The following is a 25124-nucleotide window of genomic DNA, read 5'->3' on the forward strand; positions in this document are numbered from 1 at the left end:
TATTTCTTCTTCTAAATATGGTTTTGAGCATTGCTTCATACACACTCATGACCTAGATGTAGATGCTGTAAAATGTTTTATATAACTGTGTTTGTTCTACTTATAATCAAGTAAACTTATGTGGGTGTGTATGTGTGTTGCAGCAAAGTGTTTACAATCAAAAGCCGTAGCGCAACCATGCCCCCTCCCCTCCTGCCAGTCAGGCTGGTACCTTTGCCCTCCCCCTATATTGCATTTACAGTATGGGGAACAAAAATTATGCAGTCATCCCGAGCCACAGGGCTGGTACCCTTGTGAGAGCCATGCTTACTCCAAAATATTCGAGGCCGTATGCATTGTCTTGGCTAGCCTATTCATTAAAGGATGCCCTGACCAGGACCATCTCAACAGCACGATAGCCCCCATCTCGGAACATGGCAGTAACTAGGATTTTAGCCATCCGGGCCATAATGATTTTGTCGCACCCACAACTTTGAAATTCGATAATTTTATATGAGCGTACTTTCTTATCCAAAACTGCCGCCCACTAAATTTTTCCACCCGGGGCAGTTGCCCTTCCCTCTTCTCTAGTTCCGTCCCTGCCCTGGGCAAAGGGGTTTTGTGGGCTTTTTTTGGGCCCCCCGGTTGAAAACACCTGAAAAAACACACACAATTTACATTCTGCATTCCGAAAATTTTGACCAGATACAATTGTCATTAGGCTCTTTCTTCACTTAAGATCCCCGGGCCGTTCCCTTGCGGGACCATGCTTTAAGACAACATTAGCCCTGACTGCATGCACAGCCCTTACATGAGAAGGCTGATGTTGCAACAGCGTTATGGCTCCCCCCCCCCCCCATGATGAATCTATATTTTTTTTCATTACAAAATTGATGAATAATAAATGATGAAAATCCTTAAATTTTTATGATTTAAAAATTCTTAATTTCCTTAAATTTTTATGACATTTTTCGGTAATTAGTTAATTACCGGAAAATGTCATTTCAAAATTGACCTAAACTGAAGAAATAATTTCAAAGTAATTAAATGTCTTGAATTATTTTGCCCCCTGTTTAACCGGGTTCCCGTTGGCACATTGCACACCGAATTAAACCGTTGTGAATTGCCGGAGTTGTTCGCCTGTGGGCTTCGTGGAAAGTTCTACTTTTCTCACAATGTTTGATAGGTTGAAGACCCGTGGATTAGGAAGTTGAAGTTTCTTTTCGAATAAAAAAAAGTAAAATTTATTTTTAAAAACAATGCAATTTGAGGATTAAGTTCAACACATATACTTGATCGCTTTTTACAAATATTTCCTTTTTACAATCACAGAGAAAAAAGTAAATCCGCAATGTAAACATATATAGGCAGCTTAGCAATGAAAAGCGTCCATTCGGCATATACAAGTCGAATAGGGTTTCATAATTACAGGACATAACGTCATCTCTCGCCAATTCCACTGCATAATACAAAGAACCTCCTTCATGCAACGTTAAGGAGGCCGAGGCAGAACATCATATAAATGTGTCGAATAACTAGGACTTTTTTAAATGAATTCTTCCACCCACCCCCCAAAAGACAAAATATTATGCTGCGTGGAATGCAAACTCCTACAAAAAGTGTCGTAGCCGGTCAATTTGTAGCGGAAGAAATTCGTCACAGTGCCAATTCGTCGCGGTACACGTTTGTCGCGGTGTCAATTCGTCGCGATATAAATTTGTCGCAGTGTCAATTCGTCGCAATACAAATTTGTCGCAGTGTCAATTCGTCGCGGTACAAATTTGTCGCGATAGAAATTCGTCGCAATGTCAATTCGTCGCTTTACAAATTCGTCGCAGCTCCAATCCGTAGCTGTACAAGTTTGCCGCCGTGTCAATTCGTCGTGACGTTATTTAAATATTACAGCGCAGAATCAATTCGTCGAACCGTCGATTCTTCACTGTACATGTTCCACGTGAGCTTGTATGTAGGTTTTTGTCTTACACGTGAAATAAAAACATGAATAAAAGTGTACACGCAGCTAACTGAAAATAATTATTTTTTGTCAATGCGGAAAGGCCATCGAAATTAAAATTACAATATTAATTACATTTAAAAATTTAACTGCACATAAAAATTTAGTTATATTTGAAAATTCAGTTATAAAATTTGAAATGTTAAATAATTGATTTTTGCTGTGATGAAATTTCTATATCATGTGGAAAACTTTCGGTTTGTATGATATTCCCTAAATTACAATGAGCCTATCTTTAACGGTAAATTTCTATCTGCCCCATGGGCTCGAGAGTTTCTACCCCGCCCCCTTCGAGAGTCATCAACATTTACCATTACAGTATCGCTATAAGAACCTGAAATATTTAATTAATTAATAATTAAATTAAATTAATATTTAATTTTCACGGCATAAGTCGCACTTCCCGCTTTTGTTGGGATTTCTATTTCTCACAGCGAAGGGAGTTGGGCGCAGATCAAGGGTAGAAATGTACAGTGTTTTTTTATGAATGACGATTCGATGAAATTTTAATATTCCCCACAGGATGAGCACCGACAAAGACCATGTAATCACCAATAAGAAAGACGACTATGGGTCAGTAGCATAGATATAACCATTAATCTTATGTTTATAATCAGTCGCATATCTTTGGCTGGCTTGTTTGACTATTTTCACATAGTTTTCATTAGCGCCTAAGCTTTTGGTACAAGATTGGTGTGCTTGGTCTACCTATTTCTGTTGGAAAACACATGGAATATTGCAAAACCGAACGTGGAAATGATATGTTGGTTTGCGTGTGTGTTTAAAAGTTTCCCCCCCCCCCATAATTCATGTTCCGAAATTAGAAAAAAACTTTTAATGCAATTGAAAAAATTAATTAGCCTATTACTAATTTTCTTTGAGTTTTTTGTTGTATCATAAAATAGAGATACAGATTATAAGGATGACAAAAAAAAATGTAGTACTTTTTAAATTAAATCGTTTGAATTTAAATTGCAATAAATTGAAATCTTCTCCTACGTATCGTTAAAAAAAAGAAAAAAATTATGAAATAAATAAAGGCTTAGATATTGTGGAGTGTTTATATGTACGATACGAATCGTTTTTAAAATTAAAATTATACTAATAAATGTAGGCTATAATCAGAGGCGGATTTATGATTTTCCCACCTGTGGGCAATTCAAACCTTGCCTCCCTTTTTTACTTCCTTTCTAATTCATGTTCTTGATCACCAATTACTTAATTTTGGTTACGCCCTTTCACTTGAACTTGTCATCTTGGGATAAAGCCAGCATACCCCCTCCTCACCCATGAAATATATCTCTGAATATAATCTTACATTGTCTGTTAATATTAATTCACTTGTATTGTAAGAAGAAATTTTTACTAATTGTTGACTGGAGCCGTATGAGTGTCATGTACATGAAGTTACATACAATGAGCTAATTAAAAGTCTGATTTCCTTCTTTTTAGTGGAGAGTTGTTAATTTAGAGTTGAAAAAAAAATCAAAAATCGATTGACATTTGCAGTGGTGTCAGAGACAGAGATACTGTTTGCGCCCAGGGTACTTTGTGGAATGGGTATGAGCACCCAGAGAAATGATTCAGAAATCAATCAAAATTTCCTACTTCAAGATCAAGACAAGAACCCACAAGTTCCAAAACTTCCGGAATCCTTGGCCAGTCAAAGGTGCCGACACGAAGGAAACATTGAGGGGGGGGGGGGTGAAAATCGCCGTTTATAAGGGACTCAAACCCGCACTCAGGAAGCGAAATGGTGCATTGCATTGTATATTCATGAGTTATTGGAGTGGGGGAGGGCTCAAATGGCATCAGCCCCCAGTTTCTGGCGCCTATGGTCGGAGTGTTTGAATATTATTTCAATGTGATAATACAAAGTGATTTGAAATGTGCATTGCATTGTAAAAAAATAATTTGAAAATAAGACTTTTCGCAGCTGTTACACATAAAACTTAGATACATTGTCATAAAAAATTCCTTAAAGATATATTCTCTGCATGGATACATTTAACAGTGAATTACGGAAATCGTGCTGGGATGGCCACATTGATCGCAATTTATTATCTCGATGTGCACCCCCAACGCCCCTCGCTGCAAGAAATGGAAATCCCTACAGAAAGCGGGAAGCGCGGCCTATACGATGGAAACTAAATTTTCAAAATTTATTTGATCTCATTTTTTTATTTGGGTTAGCTCTTCAACGTCCCTCACTGCGAGAAATAGAAATCCCGAGAAATGCGGCTTATATGGTTAAAATTAAATTTTAAAAATTTATTGGATCCCAATTTATTATCTTGGTGTACGTTCCAATGTCCCTCGATGACTTCAATGAAGACTTTTCTTCATTTGTTAAAAATTAAAACAGAGATGGGAAGGGGGAACATTTCCAATAAATGAGAAAAAAAATTTGTTCCATTTTTTACGCCTAAAGCAACTACCCTATTTATAAGATCACAACAAACATATGAATTTTAAAGCAATTCAAATTTTACAATTTGACGATACAGCGACAAAATGAGTCTGCGAAAAATTTGTACCGCGACGAAATAAGCCTGCGACAAATTTGTACCGCGACGAAATGAACCTGCGACAAATTTGTACCGCGACGAAATGAGCCTGCGACAAATTTGTACCGCGACGAAATGAACCTGCGACAAATTTGTACCGCGACGAGTTTGTAGCACGACGAATTGTCCTGAGACAAGTTGAACGCGACAAATTGGCCTAGACCCAAAAAGTGTGAAGTGATGCTTATACGGCGAAATTAAAATTAAAAAAGTTATTTGATCGCAATTAATTGTTCTTATCGGCACCCCAACGCCCCTCGCCACGAGAAATGCCAGTTCCGACAGAAAGTGCGAAGTGCGGTTTATACGGCGAAATTAAAATTCCAAAATTTATTTGACCGCAATTTATTGTATTGATCGGCGTCCCAACGGCCCTCACCTCGAGAAATGCAAATCCCGACAGACAGAGCGAAGTGCGGCTTATACGGTGAAAATTAAAATTTAAAATTTTCACACATCACAAAAATTTCATCACAATTAATTATCCTTATTGGCGCCCCAACGTCCCGTGCCACGAGAAATGCAAATCCCGACAGAAAGTTCCAAGTGCGGCTTATACGGTGAAAATTAAACTTGAAAAAAACGAATCGCAATTTATTATTCTTATCGACTCCCCAACACTCCTGGCGACGAGAAATGCAAATCCCGACAGAAAGTGCGAAGTGCAGTATGTAAGTAGTAGTATGCAGTAGCAATATGGTTTGCCGCTGTGGTGGTCGAGTGGTTATAGTGACGGACTCGCGATGCGAGGATCCGGGTTCGAACCCCACAGTGGTGGTCGGCTGAAGTTGGTTTTCTGTGGTTCCCAACTTCAAGGCGCGTGTATACGAACGACGAACGCGCCGTTATATACGGAGAACGCAAAGGTTTCAATTATAATAAAAAACGTTTATTAATGAGATGAAGCAAAGGTATACGACTGACTCCAGCCGATACAAAAGAACATCTGCCTCAAAAGGCGGGAAAAATAACATAGATAATAATTGTGTAAGCGGTGCCATCTCGTGGCGATACAGAGGAAAAGAATAATATAGAATACTAAAGTTATATACACAAACAGCGCGAATGCGAGCCGATCTGCCCGTTAAAAAGTCTCGTCACAGAGAGCAACAGGCCTACAACGTTAGAAATATTCAATCATTACACTTCACTCACAATTTGAAGTATAGATGGCAGCACTGAAATATCATACACAACACCAGCTACACACTCAGACTGTTAGGTGCACTCACTTTGTTCCAGACTCTGCCACGAAGCTGGTCTGGAAGAAATCTCGGCAACGGGATAAGTCCGGTGGCAGAGACCCTGGCGTTCATTCATTCAGTAGCAATATGGTGAAATTAAAATTTTCAATTCGACCCTGTCTGTATTTTAACTTGTCGAGATTTCGTCTGTCGGGATTATGACCCAGACACGTATATTTATTTCTAGTGAAATACTTGGGGAGTGGGGTGAATAAAAAAATAAAATAAATTCATGTGGTGTGTTTTATAATAAATCAGAGGAGAATGAAAATACAGTAAAACCTCAATAAGTCGTCACCTCAAGTTATCGAAAAATTATGACGGCTTAAGCGGAGTGCCGTCAGTTTTAATGTGCAATGTTGTGAAAATCGTATAAATTTAAAGTAATATGACATTTATATTAAAGTATGAATCAAAATAACAATATTAATAAAATTTACAGATTGCGAAAGAAAAAATAATAGCAATTTTTTATCTTTTTTATCTCTTATTACTTAAATTATTGTGGTAAAATGTACTGTACACTTTGATTTATACTTAATTTTTAATTTAGACTAACAGAGCAACTGTTAGAATAAGTAGCTTTTCTTCATAATAGAACTCTCTATTGCACATTAATTTCACATATACATCAAATTTAATTTTAGTGTTTTAATTCTTCACCAGTAGTTCATGATACAACTACGAAATAATTTCGAACACTTTTGACTTTGTGGAGGGGCCCTGGGCAGGGAAAAGTAAACAGAAGACCTCAACTTGGGAAAGAATGACTGATTTTTTTCAACAAAGGTATTTTGTTTAAATTTCAAGCCTTAAATTAGTAGAGTCCATGCTTTCTATGATAATATATTATCCGTAGCCGTTGCACTTTGACTTTAACTTGATTAATTTGATTCTTCGATTCACATAATTTTTGATTTCCTTGCACTATATGTAATCTTTGACGTATCAATAACTTTTGGTTTGGCCGGAGATGCCCTGCCCCCCCCATCCTGCCCGGGGGAGGGAAGTGCTTAGGTTGCTTCTTGTAACAGAGCTTGGGTGTCTCGCGGTTTGTCCAGTTTCTCCAATGAAGCCGACGCAGAAATGAGATCTAGTTTGAACAGTCCCCAACGTTCCAAAAACCTTAGTCGGCAAATGAACTTCCCCAGCGTAACTTTCGTTACTTAAACTGCTCCGTTTTGGTATATAGGATTTTATTGTGACTTTTAAGCATATGGCAATGTTGTTAACACACAAGCTCTTTTTTTAATGGAAGCCGTAAGTAGTCTTTTCCTCTTTCTCAAACTTTTTCATAGTGACGAGTTAACCGAAATTAGCGACGAGTAAACGACGGTTTAATAACATTGAGAGAGTTGAAAGGGCCTGAAGAAAAATGACCACTTAACCGGAGTGACGACTTAACGAGGTTTTACTGTATGTTGAATTATGAATGGTACAGACTAGCGAAGGGGCTCTCAAACATTTTCCATCCGCGGAACACCCTTACCTTAATCAACGCTTATTTGTGGCTTCCCAGAGCAGCTTATCATAGAATCTCTTTGATAAACCTTCGGTTGCTTCATGGTGCCCCCGACAAAGATTGGCCTCGCACAGCTTGAGAACTTCTGGACTGGAGAGTTCTTGGTTTTTCCCCCCATTGACGTAGTTGCACGTGACGTGCAACTACGTCACTTCAGATGGCGCGGGATCATATCAGGCATTATACGGTGTGCACACTGTTCTGATGTTTTAAGCAATGCATTAAGGCTGAAACGCACTACGCGATAACGAATTTGTGAAATCTTATTCGTGAAAATTCTGTGACCTACAAATTATGTGACGTGGAATTCCCACGTCACAGAATTTCCACGAATCAGAATTTACCACGTCTCTGGCATGACGGGAATTCACGCAACGTCAGTGTAGTGTGTTGGTCGTGATATATGTTTTGATATTTTGAAAAATCGGTGGATTTTGAAAAACCCATAGATGTGAGAAGTGTTTTTGGATGACCTTGATGAGGAAGAGGAAGAAATTGACTGCATTAATCATTGCAGTAAAGTGTTCGAGAAGAATGTGTGCACATTCTTCTCGTGTGTATGTGAGCACTGTATGGATGTGCATACATCCCATACAGGGCCGCCTTTACCATGCATGGGGCCCGTCGCGAAAATAATAGCTGGACCCCTTAGTTACGATTTTTTTTTTCTGTGAGAGAGGAGTCAAAAATTCGAAAATATGAAAATATGAATATGAAAAAATTCATGTAAATTCGAAATAAATGCAAAGAATTTTTTTTTTCAGAATTGGTGAAAATATAGAATATAATAGAAATATAGTGAAACCTCGCTACAGCGTTACTCGATACGATAAATCCCTTTACAACGATATTTTTTCAAATCTTGCTCAGAAATGTCTATATTCGAATATTAAATTGCTGCCTCTCAATATTTTAATAATCCCTCTACAGCGATATTTTTCCCAAGTCCGCAGAATATCGTTATATCGAGGTTTCATTGTTATTCCAGAACTGATGAAAATTCAGAAATCATTAAAAAAACAATTCCAGATATGGTGGAAATTCAGAATTATTTATTTCTGAATGAAAATGTAGATTTCCAGAATTTATAAAAAAAACTATTACTACTGTAAATGCGGGTCACCAAAACGCAGGGCCCGGTGAGACTGCACTTGTCCCACACCCTTAAAGGCGGCTTTGATTCTCATAAATGCAGATCGACAACTGCGAGCAAACACCTTCTATAGCAGAAAGTCTCCGCGCGAATCTTTGACGTAACTGAAGTCGTCCATCTTACCTGTAGCCATTGGATATAGCAGGCTGACGTTTGCGAAATTTTTAAATTTTTTTTGCAGCACATTCAATACCTATAGGTGAAATGGAAGACTTCAGTGACGTCATGAGCTTCGCGCGGAGGCTTTCTACTGTAGACGGTGTTGGTAGGTGGTTCCGTTCGTAATCTTGACAGGTCAAAATCCCCACAGGGTCGAATTGAAAAATTTAATTTCACCGTATAAGCCACACTTGGCGCTTTCTGTCGGAATTTGCATTTCTCGCAGGATTGGGGCACCGATAACAATAATATATATAAATTGCGATCAAATAAATAGAGTGTATTGGGTGAAATTTATTATTCTTATCGGCGCCCTACAGAATGCAAATCCCTACAGAAAGTGCGAACTGCGGCTTATACGGCGAAATTAAAGTTTGAAATTTTATTCAATCACGATTTATTATTCTTATTGGTACACCAACGCCCTTCGCCGCGAGAAATGCAAATACCGACAGAAAGCACGAAGTGCAGCTTATACGGCGAAATTAAATTTTTAAATTCGACCGTGTCGGAATCATGTATGACCCAGACCCGTTGGCAGGGTCATACAGCAGAGAATTTGACCGAACATGTTCGATAAGTTCCTCTTTCATTGTCGAAACGCGAACAAAAAACCTAAATGAATAAAAACACGAAAAAAACCTACAGAAGACTCATAAGTGGAATTTATATTGCACGCATTTCTACGTGGTCCCACGTCACGTCAGACTAGTGTGCACGGATTTTTGCCTGTTAAGTCAGATTACATCAGCACAGACTTTACCACGTCAAGTGTGAACGTAACTACAGAAGACTCATTGGTAGAATTTTATATCACGCATTAACGTAAGGTACCACGTCACGTTAGTGTAGTGTGTTTCTTTAGCCGCGTTTCCGCGTTTAGTCAAAGCTCTTGGTGGCCCTTCAGAACAGAATGAGCATTTCGTGAACGCCATATCCTCAGAACTGACACCTATGAAAGGTATTTCTAGGATCTCTACCGAGAACGACGAACAGTGGGGGGAGTTACAGTAAGAAGCGAGCGGCGCTGTGGTGGTTGAGTGGTCATAATGACGGACTCGCATCGCGAGGATCCGGGTTCGAACCCCACCGTCACCGCAGTGCAGGAGCGTAGCCAGAAATTTCGTTCGGGGGGGGGGACCAAAGTGACAGAACAATGGATTTGGCCATCTTTTTCCCTTTTTTCGGTCATTTTCTCACATTTCGGGGGGGGGGGGGACCAGACCCCCAAGCCCCCCCCCGGCTACGCCCTTGCCGCAGTGGTTGGACTGTTGAAGTTGGTTTCCTGTGGTTCCCAACTTTGAGGCGCAAATGCGAGCCGATCTCCCCATTAAAAAGTCTCGCCACAGAGAGCAACAGGCCTACAACGATAAATTAATCATTCACTCACAGTTAGAAAAACTGGTGGCAGATGGCAGCACTACACATAACAAGCATTACATAGAAACAAACTTCACGTCAGGTTTCATTACACGTACCCGCACATTCCCGCATGTACCAATTCGTTAGAGGTTCCGCAGAGGAATGTGGACGAGGTGCATGTGTGTTTTAGTAGTAAGAAGCGGGCAATATTCTGTCCTTTAATAAAGGTGAGAACAGAGGCTGATCTGAACATGCTTCCAGACGAAGAGCTTGAGACCAATTTTCTAAAATGGTAATGAAAAAATGTGCAATTTCTTTTTTTCTTCTTCTCTTAAAGGATTAGTATAAATCCAATCACTGTGAAACTGAAAGAGGGGAATGCATATATATATAAATGAAGATTTTTTTTTTCTCACTCACATCATTTTAGTCAATGAAGGTAGAAAATGAAAAATTCAATTTTTTTTCATCAAGTTTTTTTAAAGATCAAAAGTCATTTAGGAGAATAGGTACCAATGTAGGCAAAATTTTGATTGAGGGAGCAATTGCTCCCCCTCCCTCGGCTACGTCACTGGTTGCCATACACATGAAACATGATTTGGACTCGGAGGGATGCACCATAGATTATATAACACTATAGGGGGGCAACTAGATTACCAACAAAATCAAATAGTCACATACCAAATAGTCGCACACCAATCCACTGGATTCCCAATGCAAACGACTTTTGACTCTCTGCCACACACCTGCATAAAAAATTCATGTTTTTTGTGTTTATCATGTAAATTTGCTACCTAAAAAGTAAAGGCAATTTACACTTCATTATCTTCAATAGACATGAAAGAGCATTCTATAACACTGGCACTGACACACACACACACACACACTCACTCACAAGGTTAACAATCAATTTTCTAAAATAAGTATATACGACAAATATGATTACCGCAACAGGCAAAATACATAACAAGTTGGCTGATGAAAAGAAAAAAATACCCATAAAAAATACTGATGTCAAATATAACTAAAATGTGGTAACCCAAAATAAAAGCAATTTTCACGAGAAAAGAAATACAAACTGTCGCTGAGAATATATATTTATATATGTATATGTGTATCACTGGCGAACAGAGAGAGTCGACACTTCTAAATGTTCGGATGTGTTCATTCTCGACTGGGATGTAAATAGTTTAATTAATAGTAATTTTATATAATAGTGATTAAATACCGTATATACTCGTGTATAAGCCGACCCCCCCCCCCCACTTCAGGACCACCTACACCGCAATAAATTGAAAACCCGTGTATAAGCCGATCCCCCAAAAAATCCGTTCATTTCAAAGAAAAAAAATTCTTATATTTTCATGCAAAATGAATAGCTTGTGGAAATTTACAATAGAAAATGATTCAAACTTTTTAAACCATTTCTTCTGAGTCTCCAAGCTCATCGTAATCCATCAGATCATCATAAGGTGCGGCATCTTCGTTTTTATCTTCATCTGGGCTGTCTCGTCGCCATTGTCACTTTCAAACAGGATAGATATCATCTTCAGTTCCGCCCATCGCATTGCTGATGCAACATTTTTTGAAGGATCGGATGATAATTTCGGCGGAAACAGGAATTCCACGCCTCATGTACCCATTGGCCCACCAGGCCAATGTCAGTTTTCTTCAAGGCACCACTTTATCATCGGAACTCATCCATTCGATCCACAAATCCCTCAAATAGTCTTTGAGAGGCTTATTGTTGTTGTTGCTTATTGTATTGTTTTACAATCGACGTTAGCTTACATGGTATCAAAGCCAATGATGTTTTAGATTTCTTTGCCTCGGCTTTGACATTATCGGTTCTGTGGGGGTTTGAACATATCCCATACCAATAATGCCGGTCTCTCGATCACTGCTACAAAAATGACTACTGATTGCGGAGGTCGATATTTTCTCACCAAAAACTGACCCGAGTATAAGCCGACCCCCCCCCCCACTTGAGGAACGAATTTTTCTACAAAAAAACTCGGCTTATACACGAGTATATACGGTATATATAATAGAGTCTTTTAAAGTCAACATGTACAATATAGTGAATCTGTGGTGAGATTCGATTTGTATTTTATCTCACAGATGGCGGCACTTGTAAAGCCGATGCCATTGGATTGTCGCGCGGGAAATCGCAAGAGAAGCGATCAAACCATCAAGAGCTTAACATGTCGCTCCGTAGATTTTTTTTATTTCGTCTTATGTTTCGTGTAGTAAATAAATAATTATTTTAAGAAATTAATCAATTATCCTGAATCCATCATTTTATCCAAATCACGCAACCTCATAACCCAAAGTATGGTGACCGCGGACTTCAAACAAGTTACAGTTTCTTCACTGCAGCACGAGGCAATCTACTGGCGTTTCCCGTGAGTGAACTTTCGCTTTCCGAAACTTGACATCACTTTTCCTGGATTTTCAGCATGGAAGTAAGTGCCGTTCAGGTACCACTTTTTAACCACCATGATCCAGCGCTGTGGTTTATCATGTGTGAAAGCACTTTCGCTCTCGCTGTTCCGAAACCGATAACCGAATCTGTCACAAAGTACAACTATGTTGTCGCGAATCTGCCTCCGGAAAGTGCGGCTCTTGTCAGAGACATTCTCGTTAATCCGCCGGCCACGGATCCGTATGAAAGGCTGAAATCGGAACTGATTAAACGGTCGAGCGAGTCGTCGTCCACTCAACTTCGAAAGCTCTTAACATGCGGGTCATTGGGAGATCGGAAACCATCCGACATTCTCCGCGAATTGCGACGACGAGCGGAATCGCATTCTGTCTCCGACGAATTGCTGATGGAACTTTTTCTCCAACACCTACCGGCATCAACTCAGTCCATTCTCGCTGCTGTCACTCCACTCGTTCTCGAGAAAGCTGCTCAACTCGCCGACAAAATTCATGAAGTGAACCCTCAGCATGTTGACGCAGTTGAGAAACCGCAACAGCCGGATTCCGTCGCGCAACTTCGGGACGAAGTGGCTCAGTTACGCCGCGAGTTGAAAAACGTCCTGCGTTCGCGTAGCAACTCTCGCCAACGTACCTCACGTGCGCGCAGTCCGCATCCACGATCGGAAAACTGCTGGTATCACAACAAATTCGGCAACAACGCCAAAAAGTGCGAGTCGCCGTGCAAGTTTCAAAAAAACGGGGCGGGCGAGGAGTAATCGCGACATGCTCCTTGCCACAGGCATCTCGTCGCCTTTTTGCCATGGACAGAAATTCCAAAATTCGATTCCTGATTGACACTGGATCCGATGTTTCCATCCTTCCAGCATCACCATCACAACGACGCCGTGCCGCCACTATGAAGCTCTCTGCTGCTAATGCTTCATCCATTAGTGTTTATGGTCAAAAGAGGGTGACATTAGATTTCAATCTCCGTCGTAATTTCACTTGGACTTTCCTACTGGCTAATGTTTCTACACCCATCATTGGGGCAGACTTTCTGTTCAACTTTGATCTTGTTCCGGATCTCCGACGACGATGTTTGCTGGATAGGACAACAAAACTCAATACTGACTGTGATCTTCACATTGCAGAAGTTCACTCAATCAAACTCATCGAAGGTGACACCATCTACCACAGCCTTCTCAGCAAGTTTCCCGGCATCATCAAACCACCACAACCAGGACAACCTGTGAAACACTCTGTCGTGCATCATATTGAGACTGTTGGTCCACCTGTGCATGCCAAACCAAGACGTCTAGCTCCTGATCGATTGAAAATCGTGAAGCAAGAATTTCAGCAGATGCTTGACCTCGGCCATTTACGACCATCTAACAGCTGCTATGCATCACCTCTGCACTTGGTCCCGAAAAAGGACAGTGATGAATGGCGTCCAGTTGGTGATTACCGAGCTTTAAATGCACAGACTGTGAAAGACCGGTACAGTGTTCCAAATGTTCTGGACTTTACATCTGAATTGCATGGTAGTAAAATCTTTTCCCATATAGATCTCATTAGGGCCTATCATCAGATTCCTATACTTCCTGAAGATGTCCATAAAAGTGCTATTATCACACCATTTGGGTTGTTCGAGAGCACTCGAATGCAATTTGGCCTTTGCAACGCTGCAGCCACATTCCAAAGGTTTATTGACGAGGTCACTCGTGGACTTCCATTTGTATATGCCTTTGTTGATGACATACTGGTAGCCTCGAAATCACCAGAAGAGCACATCGAACATCTAAGGTTGTTATTCGAACGTCTGCAAATATATGGCCTCAGCATCAAGCCCTCTAAATGTGTATTTGGTGTTTCATCAATTGAATTTTTGGGTTACCAAGTTTCTGGATCTGGCATCGAGCCTTTAACAGATCGTGTTGATTGCATCCTGAACTTTCCTAAGCCAAACACCATCACTCAATTACGACGTTTTCTTGGTCTCTTCAACTTTTATCGTCGTTTTGTGCCCAGAGCTGCACACATCTTAACACCTCTACACAAGTTTTTGGAGGGAATAAAAAACAAAAAGAAATCCAAAAGAGCCACTCAAACCAAGCCAGCTGATATCCTTCAGTGGACTGATCCAGCCGAGCAAGCATTCATCGATGCGAAGCAAGCTTTAGCGGGTGCAACATTACTTCACCATCCAATTCCTGGTGCCAAGCTAAGTCTATGGGTTGACGCCAGTGATTTAGCAGTCGGTGGTTCGCTAATGCAATCAAATGGAAAAGGATGGGAACCCATTGCATTCCTGTCCATGAAACTGACAAAGAGTCAACAGAAGTTCTCCACTTACGACCGAGAACTGTTAGCAATGTACACTGCTGTCAAAAGATTCCGGCACATGCTAGACGGCCGTGAGTTCATCATTTTCACCGATCAGAAACCTCTCGTCTTCGCCTTCAAGCAAAATCCTGATAAATGCAGCCCACGTCAATGGCGACACCTCGACTTCATCTCGCAATTCAGCACTGATGTTCGTCATACTAAAGGTGCAGATAATGTGGTAGCTGACGCTCTTTCAAGAATAGAAATCAACTCGATTTCCAAATCACCATTCCTGGATTTTGACCTTTTTGCAACTGCTCAACGAGAGGATCCTGAATTAAAACAGTTACAGCAAGACAACTCTAATTCACTGACTTTCAAATCAATGCCAAGTCCATTTACCGCAACAGAACTCGTGTGTGATGTGTCTACAGGCTCACCAAGACCATTTGTTCCAGCAAGCTTCCGCAAGACTATTTTTCATCATTTCCACAATCTTGCTCATGCAGGTGTAACATCATCTACTCAGCTAATATCTGCAAGATACGTTTGGCCTAACATGAGAAAGAACATCAAAGATTGGGTAAAGTGTTGCAATGAGTGCCAACGCTCAAAGGTTCATAAGCATACCAAAACACCTTTAGGCACCTTTGCAACACCCGATGCAAGATTTTCTCATATTCATATCGATCTGGTTGGACCTCTGCCTCCTTCAGAAGGAAAGACATACTGCTTAACAGTAATTGATCGCTACACCAGATGGCCGGAAGTCATACCTGTAGCAGACATCACAGCAGACACAGTTTGTCGTGCCTTGTTCGATGGTTGGATTTGCCGTTATGGATGTCCATCAACCATAACAACCGATCAAGGACGGCAGTTCGAATCATCGCTCTTCAGAGAACTGATCAACCTGCTTGGCACTAGCAGGATTCGTACCACTGCTTACCATCCACAGGCCAATGGCATGGTCGAACGGTTTCACCGTGTCTTAAAAAGCTCATTGAAGGCACATGAGAATCCAAAGTGGACCGTCACATTGCCAGCCATCTTACTTGGTCTCAGGGCAGCCGTCAAGCCGGATATCAAAGCCTCTAGTGCCGAGTTAGTTTTTGGTACATCTTTGAGATTACCTGCAGATCTCTGCACGGATACACCCGGTCAGCTCTCATCAACATACACATACGTACAACAGCTCAGAGAGCGTATGAATAGTATCAAACCATGCAAAACATCAGCTCATGGTCAATCCAAAATTTATGTGCATCCTCAACTGCAAACTTGCTCACATGTGTTTCTTCGAATTGACAAGATCACACCACCTTTGACACAACCATATACTGGACCCCATGAAGTGATTTCTCGTAATGAAAAAAATATCACTTTAAATGTAAATGGGAGAAAGACCTGTGTTTCACTTGACAGAGTGAAACCCGCATTTATCTTTAACGATGTCTGTGTGGAACTTGACAAAAACAAGCTCGAAGAAAAGAAAAATGACACTGTGCCAGTACAACCATATGTCACTAGGTCTGGCAGAAAAGTCAAATTCAGTCCTAGGCTGATAACCAAAATTAATTTTGTTTCGAATTGTGCATCATAATATTTTTTTGCATCATATTTTTTTTTAAGTGTATACTTATTGCACATGATTTCCTGCATCATTGTATTATGTCTTGCACACCTATTATTCTGCATCTTATGATTAATTTTTTTGTATCACATTTTCATTTTGTATCTCATTTATCGTTCTCTCACCATGTTCCTTCACTGGGGGGAAACTCATGTGGTGAGATTCGATTTGTATTTTATCTCACAGATGGCGGCACTTGTAAAGCCGATGCCATTGGATTGTCGCGCGGGAAATCGCAAGAGAAGCGATCAAACCATCAAGAGCTTAACATGTCGCTCCGTAGATTTTTTTTATTTCGTCTTATGTTTCGTGTAGTAAATAAATAATTATTTTAAGAAATTAATCAATTATCCTGAATCCATCATTTTATCCAAATCACGCAACCTCATAACCCAAAAATCCTTACACTATATTTATGGTGACCTTTGTGTGAAAACGCAACAAGAAATTTTTCATGGGGTCTTCCATACTTAAGTCTTCCATTCCTAAGGCCCAAAACTGACTGAGAGGCGGTTACTTGCGGTTGCGATTGGGGGAAGCGACCAGCTATAGGTTTATTCTGTAAGCGCATAGACAACCCGCTAGCGGGTGGTAGCGATTTTTTTACCCGCCACACCCGTCCAAAATCTACTCGCGCCCAGATCAGCGAGGCGGATGGACGCGGGTTTGCTGTCTCCCATTGCCTATTAAGGGGCCTACACACGTTCAGTTATGCTGCACAGTTATACCTGTACAGGCATAACTGCGCAGGCATAACTGAACGGTTCGATGCATCCACACCATTCAGTTATACCTGTGCAGGCGAAGCTTCTGGAACCGGTTCTAGGCAATCTGTGGGGATATTTTCATTCTTCGATCTCTGTCTTCGCGGTCTTTTGATCAGTTCAGATTTTTTCATAGTCTATAAAGTTCGGAATTTTCTAGTATGATTTCCACAGATGATGCTTTGGGTGTAGTTGGATTGGTTATGGCACTGAAAGTTATTAACTCAAAAAAAAAGAAAAAAACGGGTAACGTGGTACAAAGATTGGTTTAAAAAAGGCAACAATATTCGCACGTTAAATTGTTACAGGAATTGAGATTTGCACCAAAAGATTGGCATAATTTTCTCAGAATGGATCAAGATACCTCTACTCAAGCTTCTTTTTTTTCAGTTCCTTTCGGAAATTGCTTCGCAAACTGTTTATTTTTTTAACAACACTGTCTCTGTTCGCTAGAGGATCTATTTCTCTCATTTTCCACACCAATCTCTCATAACTATCATCTTTCTTAATTTTGTTATAGTAATCTTTAGTTTTCACCTGCCACAAGCATTTCTTATTCCTATACATTTCAATGAATTCTTCCAAACATTCGCGCTGCCCGTTTCGAAGATCGCTCGTCATTATAAACCTCGAGTCGTGAAAACTAAACTGAACTCTGAACTAAACTCTGGTGGAGTGTTGAAATCGGTGTTTCCCAAAGTAGGACTATTCAGGCTATGAATGGACACAAGGGGGTGATGGGGGGGGGGGGACGAGAGGAAAACATTAGTTTTCGAAAACTCGGACCATTTTACCAAGGAAGCCTTTGTAAATATGGGCCTTGGGCAAAAAAAAAAAAGAAAAGAAAACTAATATTGCACACAGAAATTCGTACTTGTTTCATCAGAGCTAAAGTGTTTTTTTCTCCCTTTGAATGTGCGCTGTACATTCCAGATGTATTGTAACTGTAAATTGATCGGTAAAGCTTACTGTCACAGATCTCCACACCATCTGGGGTCCTGCATCCCCGGGGGCTGGTTTTACTAATGAATATTGCCATTATTCGAGCCATTTCCCCCCAACCCCCACAAAGATGGGATTGGGATCAGGATTCTGGTTTCAGAGCCCGAGATGATTCCAATCATTCTTTTTTCCCACGTTAAAAAATTCACTATAGTGGCGTCTCGGCAAAGAGAATAGCCTCTGTGCCCGGCGGCAGGATGTGGGTGGGGAGGGGCAGGGGGTGACGCCCAAGAGCCGCGACGCACACTTTGAGGAGGACTGCTGTAACCTGTAACGGAAGATGTTTGTTGAATCTACACCATAAGTACAATAACGTATTTTGATGTTACTAAAACCTCTCATAATGACCGATTTTCATGACTTAAGTAAAAGGCACTACTGCCTACTCATGCTTATCAAGTGATTATGACAATACGTATAGGCAATAAAAGAGAAATTTTGGTATTACAATCGACGCCCGATATAACGACCCCTTCGTCCCATCGAGAATGGATGTTATATTTGGAGCGAGGTCGTAGCGAGGGGGAGACTTGGGGTTGTGGTCGGGCCTGATTGGGACGGTCGTTATATAAGTAAAACTTAAAACATTTGGGACTTACCCTACCAGTCTTTGTCGCTATAACGTGAATGATCGCTATAACGTGAAGTTGTCATATCGAGCGTCGACTGTATCTTCGAAAACAAGCATCGTTTCTCCTCTGAATATACAGATAGGGGATACATGCTCCTTCAGCATCGTATGATAGCATTTTTTTCTCGCGATAGCGTCGATTTAAAAAAAATGATTTTTTTGACTTGAAAATTTTTAGAGCCCGGTTTGCAATGTTATGATTAAATTTGTCGCTAAAAATTTTAAAATGTGATTTTTTTACTTTAATGATTTAATAAATGAATTAGGTGGGCATAACAATTGCCTCATTACATTTTCTAAAAATGTTTTTAGAAATGCCAGCCCTTTTTATTATATTAATGTTTAAAAATAAATGCAGTAGGTCCTCGATGAGTGACTACCCTGATAACTGAATATTTGTGATGGCATTCTCATAGTTGGCACAAAACTAAATTCAATGGGGAGAAACCTCTCTATATATACTCAACACAAGATGTCTAAACCCTGTTTAAGTCAACTAAAATTTGTGTTGTATTACCGTTAATTTTTCATTACCCGTGCATTTATTTCATTGTGTTTACACACAGTGGCATCGGAGCTGGGAGTGCGTGTGTGCTGTGGGTATTCCATCACCCACGATATGTGGCCAGGGTCGATAGAATTTATTCAAAAATTAAAATTTCCTATTTAAAGCTCAAGTCGAGCACCCACAGGCTCCTTTTAATTAGTGTAAAATATTTTCAGGCCTATTGTGGTCAGTTCATACACTTTGAAGCTAATGAGACATTATGAATGACCCCATATGTACAGTATTTGCAACATTTTATATGTATTATGCCATGAGAATTGTAAAAGAATGTAACTTAATGACATTATTGTATATAATTCAATCAGCCGATCTCTCCTCGGGCAGAGATCAAGTACAGATCAGTATCGGTACAGACCAAGGGAAGCAGAGGTACATCCTGTAGCCAGATACCTGCGAAATAATTTATATAGATTGCAGGGGGGTTTGAGACAATATAAGCAAAACAAAATTGAAACTAAAAATATTGTTTAATAATTATTTTTAAAACAATTATTTTATTTTTCAAAAATTTGTTTGAAAATTGAAATTGGTATTTTACCTTGGAATTCATTTTAAAAAAAGTCAAACCCAGATGTAATGCCACCATTTGTCTCGCAAATTTCTGGCACTACAACGAGTTGGGCATTATATTGAATCGCAAATTAGCATGTGTAATCTCTACATATGGACGATTTGTTCACTGAATAATTCAGGCACGTTGTGGGGAGGAACCTACAACGAGGTTGGATGCATGTACTTTGGATATATCACTAAAAAATTTACCAATACAGTATATAAAACACTCCATAAAAAAAAAAAATGATTATGGTTGTCTTAACTGAGTATGGATAGCTTCTCAATTTATCCCAATATGTTATCGTACTTCTTAAACGTGTCAATTGTGTTGGAATTAACGATTCCCGGAGGCAAGCTACTCCATTTATTGACAACCCTATTATGGGAGACTCCCTGCTATACCTTTGTCGAAGCAGTTGATTGAGGATCTACTAATGACATGGTCCATCCTTTTGAAAATTTTTAAACACTACGATCATATCCAACACCTGCGTTCCTCCAATCTAAAAATATTCAAGGAATCGAGTCTCTCTTCATAGCTCAAACCTTCTGCGCTAAAAAGAGCAATTGTAGCTCTTCTCTGCACCCTCAACAAAATCTAAGTCCCTCCGTAGGTATGGCCTCCAAAATCTTGCAGCATTCTCCAGTCCAGGACAAAATAAGCCTCAGAAAATGGAAGAATGACTAGGAGAACGCGAAGAGACCTTTTTGAAAATGAAACCAAGCATTCTGTTCGCTTGTTTCACCATGCATGACTATGCATATATACCAAACAGGACCAGACTTGAATAATAGGCTAGTGTAAAAAGGTTTAGCAGAGCCGAAAAAGTGTTGGAGGTTGAGTACAATAGTTTCATGGGCCTCAACGATGGATTTTGGAATGTTTACTTTAGTTGTAAAAAAATGTGTTTCAGACCTGTTTATCCCTTTATATGGGTCATTTATTTTCGATAAGTTCTTGTCCAGTTATGGGATAATGACCAACATATGTTTTTCATTTTTTGTGTGTAATATTAGATTGTGCACTTCTGTTTACTTGTTTCGCAATGTCCCAATGTAGGTATGTAGCTGCTCCTTGGAGAAAGTTTATACAGATTTGTGAATTTATATATTACTTGTGATTATATATTGTGTAATATATAATTTATTTTTATGTGCCTTTTAATTTCCCAACATAGTTTTTTGCCCCTTGGAGAAATTTACTTTTTATGTACGTGTCTTTTTTTTTTTTTGCCTACGCATTCTCGCATGTTAGTATTTTGTTTTTCTATGGCTGGCGAAATAATTTCCATTAGTTCCTTGTATGTCTCTTTGGACAGGGCTGTAACTAGGATTTTTGCCGCCCCGCCAATTCAAAATTTGATAACTCCATAATGGTGTTCCTTGTTTCCACCGGAAATTTGCCACATCCTAAATTTTTCTGCTCTCCAGTTCCGGACCTACTTTGGACATTCTATAAAATTCTATAAGTTTCGTATCACTTTCCTACAGTTCTTGTCATCACAAACAGCCTACTGTCATTAGGTTGTTTCTTTCAATGTAGATATGGACCCAATGTTTTTTTTTTTTTTTGTAGAAATAGAATATAACGATAGCCTTCTAAAATCCCTTGAACTTTCCATATTTTAACGCAACGAAAAATAAAATGTGAAAAAAAAAATTATGTAGCGCGCGGAATAACAACGAAGAAAAAAAATACCGCAAGGCAGGGGGAAGTGGTGGCAGGGAAATTAGGAAGAGCACTGATACCAAGGCGAAAAATCGGCGCTTGACTCGCTCGCCCAGCAATCGCTCCTTGTGCGGAGGGTCTAACACTGTATGCCGATTTTAATTCGCGTAAGGGAAGGATTAAAATTTCGTCTTAATGGTTGCGAGTGATGAAGGTGGTAATAGATTTCGAAAAAAAAATTTTTCACTATAAGTATATGCTTTTGGTGATAAACAGTTTTAGGAACTCTTCCGTCACCCGAATTAGTGTACATGATAGTGTATCGGACTACGAAGCTGAAGACCAAGGTTCGAGTCCAGCTCGCGAGAGTTATCCATTTTTTTTAACTCCTCGTGAGAAAATGATTTAAGAATTTTGATTCTTTTTGCTGATGCAATACATTTTACAATATATTTTGCGGACTCTTAAAATACAAGTACTGTAAATCAGTTAAATATTATAACAAAAGCATGCAGAAGAAATTAAGACCAATAATGTTATAAGAAACGTAATTGGCGTTTAGTGTCTTTTTCTTTTCCTAAGTTCCGATTTTTAAATATTTTATAGCTGTTTACGACTAATTAATGTGCATAATATAATTTTTTATACAATAATTTTTCTGTTTGTTTTTAGTCGATTTGCTATCGAAAAATGCATTGATAAATTGGAGAAATATTTCACTAAAATTTGAAGATTTTCGTGATCCACCTCTTTAGTTCTTTGAATATTTCAGTGTGTACCGAATTTATATTGTACTGGGGGGGGGGGGCCCTTCCGCCTTTGGTGGCCAACCCCCTCCCCCCACTACTTCTCTTTACAAGTAGTGAAGTTTATTTCGAAGTTTAGATTTTGTTATTTTGAAGTTTATTTAGTCCCACTTCATCAGCGTGCTATGTAAAGGGACGTGTGAAAGCACCAGCTTACTGAAGAAGCGAATTTTAATAAAAATAATAATAAAGGAACAAAAAACAAATGAGATTCATCAAGTACCCCCAGAAAACTTCCCCATGGGGGCCCTAGATTCAACTCGCTGAATTTTAGTGGGGCCCCACACTGGATATATCTTGGGCTACCGATGTGTTGCAAATTTTACAATGTTAAACAACAAAAATCAATGAAATACATCCTGGGGCACCGAATTAGAACCTGCCAATATTTCCATGGAGCCCTGACCTGGAAGCTTGTCGGACACCCCTCTGTGAGAGGCCATGAACATTTTTCATTTTTATCAATTTTACAACGAATAAAATCCAGGGTCCCACATCCAGTAGCGGGGACACAATACGCAGATTTTTAGTGGGGCCCCAGACTAGCGGTATCTCGGGCTTCCGCTGTAGCAAATTCTACAACAGAAAAGAATGAGATTCATCCAGGGCCCCCAAAATGAAACCTGTAAACATGGGCCCCCGACTTGGAAGCTAGTCGGTCATCCCCCGGTGCGAGTACCATGAAAAATTTTCATTTGTATTCGTTTTACCAACGAATAAAATTCAGGCCCACCCACGCAACTACCCGTGACCGAATTCACAAATTTTATGGGGGCCCTCAGACTGGATATTGCTTCCGCTATAGCAAACTTTTCAACGTTAAAGCAGCAAGAAAACAATGAGATCCATCAAGGGCCCCTGGAAATGAAAACTTTTAACTTATACGTGCAATTCCCCCGGGTACCCCGACTCTGTGTGTTGGAAGCACTGCTGTTGTATGTGTATTATACATATACATACCTCTCGGCATGACCCCCCAAAAGGGCAGGGCTGACAGGGGCCACAACGATTCTTATCACTTTTTGTTTTTTCACACTATAAATTAACCAGAGGGGCCCCTGAAAAGCTAGTTTGGGGGCTCGCCATCTAAATTCCAGCCTAAGGGCGCTGCTGTAGGATGTAGGAACCTCTCGGTACATGCACATAACATGGTCCCGATGAGTCAAATGGGTTCTGATATGTGCTACAGTTAAATGAATATTTGACCCGAAATCGTAACCGACTTCCGTAACACAAAAACGTAACCGATTTCAGTAACATAAAATCGTCACTATTTTCGGTTGCTTAGAAACAGGCCCCTTTCGAGTTTGTGATTTTATACTAGAGTAGATTTATATTTTGCCGAATCTTAAAACTTTGGTATATAATAAATCAATTAAATATTATAACAAAAAATATGTAGAAAAAATTACCTAGACCAATAATAATGCTCTAAATAATGTAATTCCTTTTTAGCAGGTTTTTACTCTTCTGAAGTTCTGATATTTAAATAGATGCTTATGTTACATCTATTTACTATGTATTAAGCATCTACTCACTATGTATTAAACATAGATGTTTAATACATAGTAAATAGATATGTTAAATAGATGTTTAAATAGATGTTATTTCATAGTTGTTTGTGATTATTAACATGCACGATATATTTTTCATTTATCGGTTTATTTTTAGTCGATTTACTATCGAAAAATGCATTGATAAAGTGGAGAAATTTTTTCCCAAAAAAAAAAAATTGCAAGGATTTTCTATCACATTTTTAGAAATTTGAAGTCATTATCCTCCTTTAACTGTTTGAATATTTAAGCTTACTTTCAATGCATAAATTTATTGGTTTAAAAAGTAAAATCGTTTTTATAACATTTCAAATTGCACATTTGAAATGCCTCGCGGAACATCAGTGGAAATGCCTACTTTCAACGCTGTTCCGCGATCAGATACGAAAATGGAGATATCGTAAAGGCTGAAGCAATGAGATTGGTTGTGTGGAAAAAATTACGAAAAAATCGTGTAATCGCGGAATAGCGGTGCATTTGCGAAGTATGCGACCAGGCGGGAGAGACAATACAAGAACTGGCCATGGACATTGAAAGACTCTCGCTGCTGGCATATCCCGACTGCCCGCTGGACATCAGGGACGGATTGGCTCCACAAGCCTTCGTCGACTCCGACATCTAGCAGGCGCTGCGTCTGGGCGAGTATAAGGACGTGAGAAGCGCTCTTGTCTACGCCATGAAATACGAGGCAGCCCGTCAAGCTTCGAGGAGAGAACGACGAATGGTCCACGGTGCTGTTGGGGAGGACGCTAGGGCGGACATCAGAGAGCTGAAAGAACTTCTGAAAAGTGCCAAGAATGATCGTGGGATTCAGACAGACAAGTCGTTGGGAAGCTGGAGACGCCACGAAAAAGGTCCCCTGCGAGGCGCATGCTCAGTCTCAGCTACAGGTACGGAAGATGCGCTGCAGACAGTCACAGGGGAGAAAATGATTGTGCGCGGAAAATTGGAAGTCTTACTGAAGTTCGCCACGGTCACCTATCGACACACCGTCTTCGTGGTCGACATAAAAGACGTGTGTCATCGGAGTGGACTTCTTGAGGAAACACTGATTTTCCTTGGACATGAGGAATGACCTCACGCCGAAGGAACGTATCGCTCTGCTCGGATGTGGTCGTAACGAAGTACCTCCAAGGAAAGTGATGGACATTCCAGAGGCGGAAAAAAGAATGCATCGCCGATGCAGACAAGACC

General features: G+C 39.9%; 1 protein-coding gene across 4 annotated transcripts in view; it reads right to left on the reverse strand.

Annotated features, from left to right (window-relative positions):
* LOC149081157 (solute carrier organic anion transporter family member 4A1-like) overlaps positions 1-25124 on the reverse strand; it is a 357667-nt gene that overhangs the window by 106143 nt on the left and 226400 nt on the right. For all 4 annotated transcript variants that reach the window (XM_089237938.1, XM_089237940.1, XM_089237937.1 and 1 more), the window contains exon 10: positions 10682-10746. In XM_089237938.1, the coding sequence (XP_089094064.1) occupies positions 10682-10746 (65 nt within the window). The remainder of the gene's footprint in view (positions 1-10681; positions 10747-25124) is intronic.

This window comes from Pholcus phalangioides, unplaced genomic scaffold, assembly GCF_987345545.1.
Source record: "Pholcus phalangioides strain wild (caught in Gottingen) unplaced genomic scaffold, Ppha-v1.0 ptg000010l_1, whole genome shotgun sequence".
NCBI lineage: Eukaryota > Metazoa > Arthropoda > Arachnida > Araneae > Pholcidae > Pholcus > Pholcus phalangioides.